Raw genomic sequence first — 1,562 nt, 5'->3', positions numbered from 1 at the left:
TCCGAGAAACGTTGGTGTAATTTCAAACGTGTGGAAATATAATGCTTTAATAATTCTGCGCAATTAAATGCACCCACCCATCAAACTAAAACAAACTTCTGTTTCCCTTCAACCCTTAATAACTTCAACCAAAGCCCTTTTTATTAACAGTCGACGGAACAACGTACATAACACTAACCCTGACTTTATCAGTCACGTTATGATTAGGCATCATTTCATTCACATTTGTTTTGTATTATATATTTTTTAGTTTGATTGCATTTTTGGTATTTAATTTTATTGTAATTTATTACCCTTTTTTTTTTAATTTTTATTTATTAAATGTATGATCTTCTTACATTTACATTTCTTTAATGTGTTACATTTTAAGTTTGATTGTCTTTTATTATATTTAACTGTAATATTTTATTCTATTTCAAATAATTGTCTTTGTTACAATTTTTCTTCACATGCGTTCACGCTTGCATTGAGGGATATTGTGCATCTCTTCTGTCGCAGCATGTGTAGCTATACAAGTTCCATATAATAAAAAGGGCTCATAAAATACCAAAGTGCAAAGAGAAGACACTCCTATCCGTTTGCACTTTGGTTCATTAGTGTGCAGTGAATTCATTACAGTCACATAACCTTCTCCATTAGTGCTCTGGCTCTTTGACAGACAAAATGTTATATTAACGACCTTACATATCCTAAAATCTGGTGTGAGAACTATACAAATATAGTTCTAAAGCCAAAGTGGAATAAAAAATAAACTTGGCATGGAGTTTTGGTTCTGTCACAGTCCTGTCATTTATATGATATATCTGTGTCAGTGTGTAATTAGTGTAACTTTAAAGTAAACTAAAGCTATTATTAGTCACTTTAAAAGTATGAAGTATTATGTTTTAGCACTTCCTGTTTGCAGCTATCACTACATTTAAAAACGTGCTAAATCTCAGGCAGGTTGTGAAGTCTTTTTTCAGCGTCTAAGCACTTAGTGTTGATTAGCATTTTAAAAAGCTAATGATTGTTCCTTAATGTCTGCTTAATTAAAGCTGGTTTGTTGTGTCCTTGTGCTTTAAAGTCATTTCAAGTGTTTACGACAAATGCCACCCTGGTTTTTCCACTCAGACACGTGGAGTAAAAGCTTAAGACAATAACATTTTGACTTTCCTCTCCACTGTGTCACTGAGACTTCTTCTGCACGGCAGGTTGGTCCGGTCTGATGGAGCTTTTTCCAGAGAGGAAGGGGGCGATCTTCTCAAACAGCAGCACGCAGCTCGCCACACCTGGTGGGGGGGGGGAGAGGCAAAGGAAGTTACACTACAATTGGCTGAATCACCAAACAGATCATTGCAGCATTACCCATAATCCCCTCTGTTTCAGCCCTGTTTCCAAAGTGCTGATTCTCTGTCTGTTACTTTAGATGAAAATAAGGAGCCCCTCCCCACGCCCCTCTGAGAGACATTTGGTTACAAAGAACTCAATGGAGCTCTAGGAGGAGATTCAGATGATAAGGTGGTGATTGGCTAATGGTTACACAAGCCAAAAAAAACGTTATGACATCATAAAGTGGCCAAAAT

At 36.2% G+C, this 1,562-nt stretch overlaps 1 protein-coding gene across 1 annotated transcript in view; it reads right to left on the bottom strand.

Annotated features, from left to right (window-relative positions):
- Window positions 1–457: 457 nt before the first annotated feature.
- Window positions 458–1,562, bottom strand: part of aqp11 (aquaporin 11) — a 3,856-nt gene continuing 2,751 nt past the window's right edge. Inside the window, exon 3 of the mRNA XM_010776764.1 lies at window positions 458–1,268. Coding sequence (XP_010775066.1) covers window positions 1,165–1,268 — 104 coding nt within the window. The 3' untranslated portion in view covers window positions 458–1,164. The remainder of the gene's footprint in view (window positions 1,269–1,562) is intronic.

Source organism: Notothenia coriiceps, unplaced genomic scaffold, assembly GCF_000735185.1.
Source record: "Notothenia coriiceps isolate Sejong01 unplaced genomic scaffold, NC01 NC01_scaffold00017347, whole genome shotgun sequence".
Taxonomy (NCBI): Eukaryota; Metazoa; Chordata; class Actinopteri; order Perciformes; family Nototheniidae; genus Notothenia; species Notothenia coriiceps.
The sequence above is the reverse complement of the archived record's forward strand: the minus strand, read 5'-3'. Positions and strand labels throughout refer to the sequence as shown.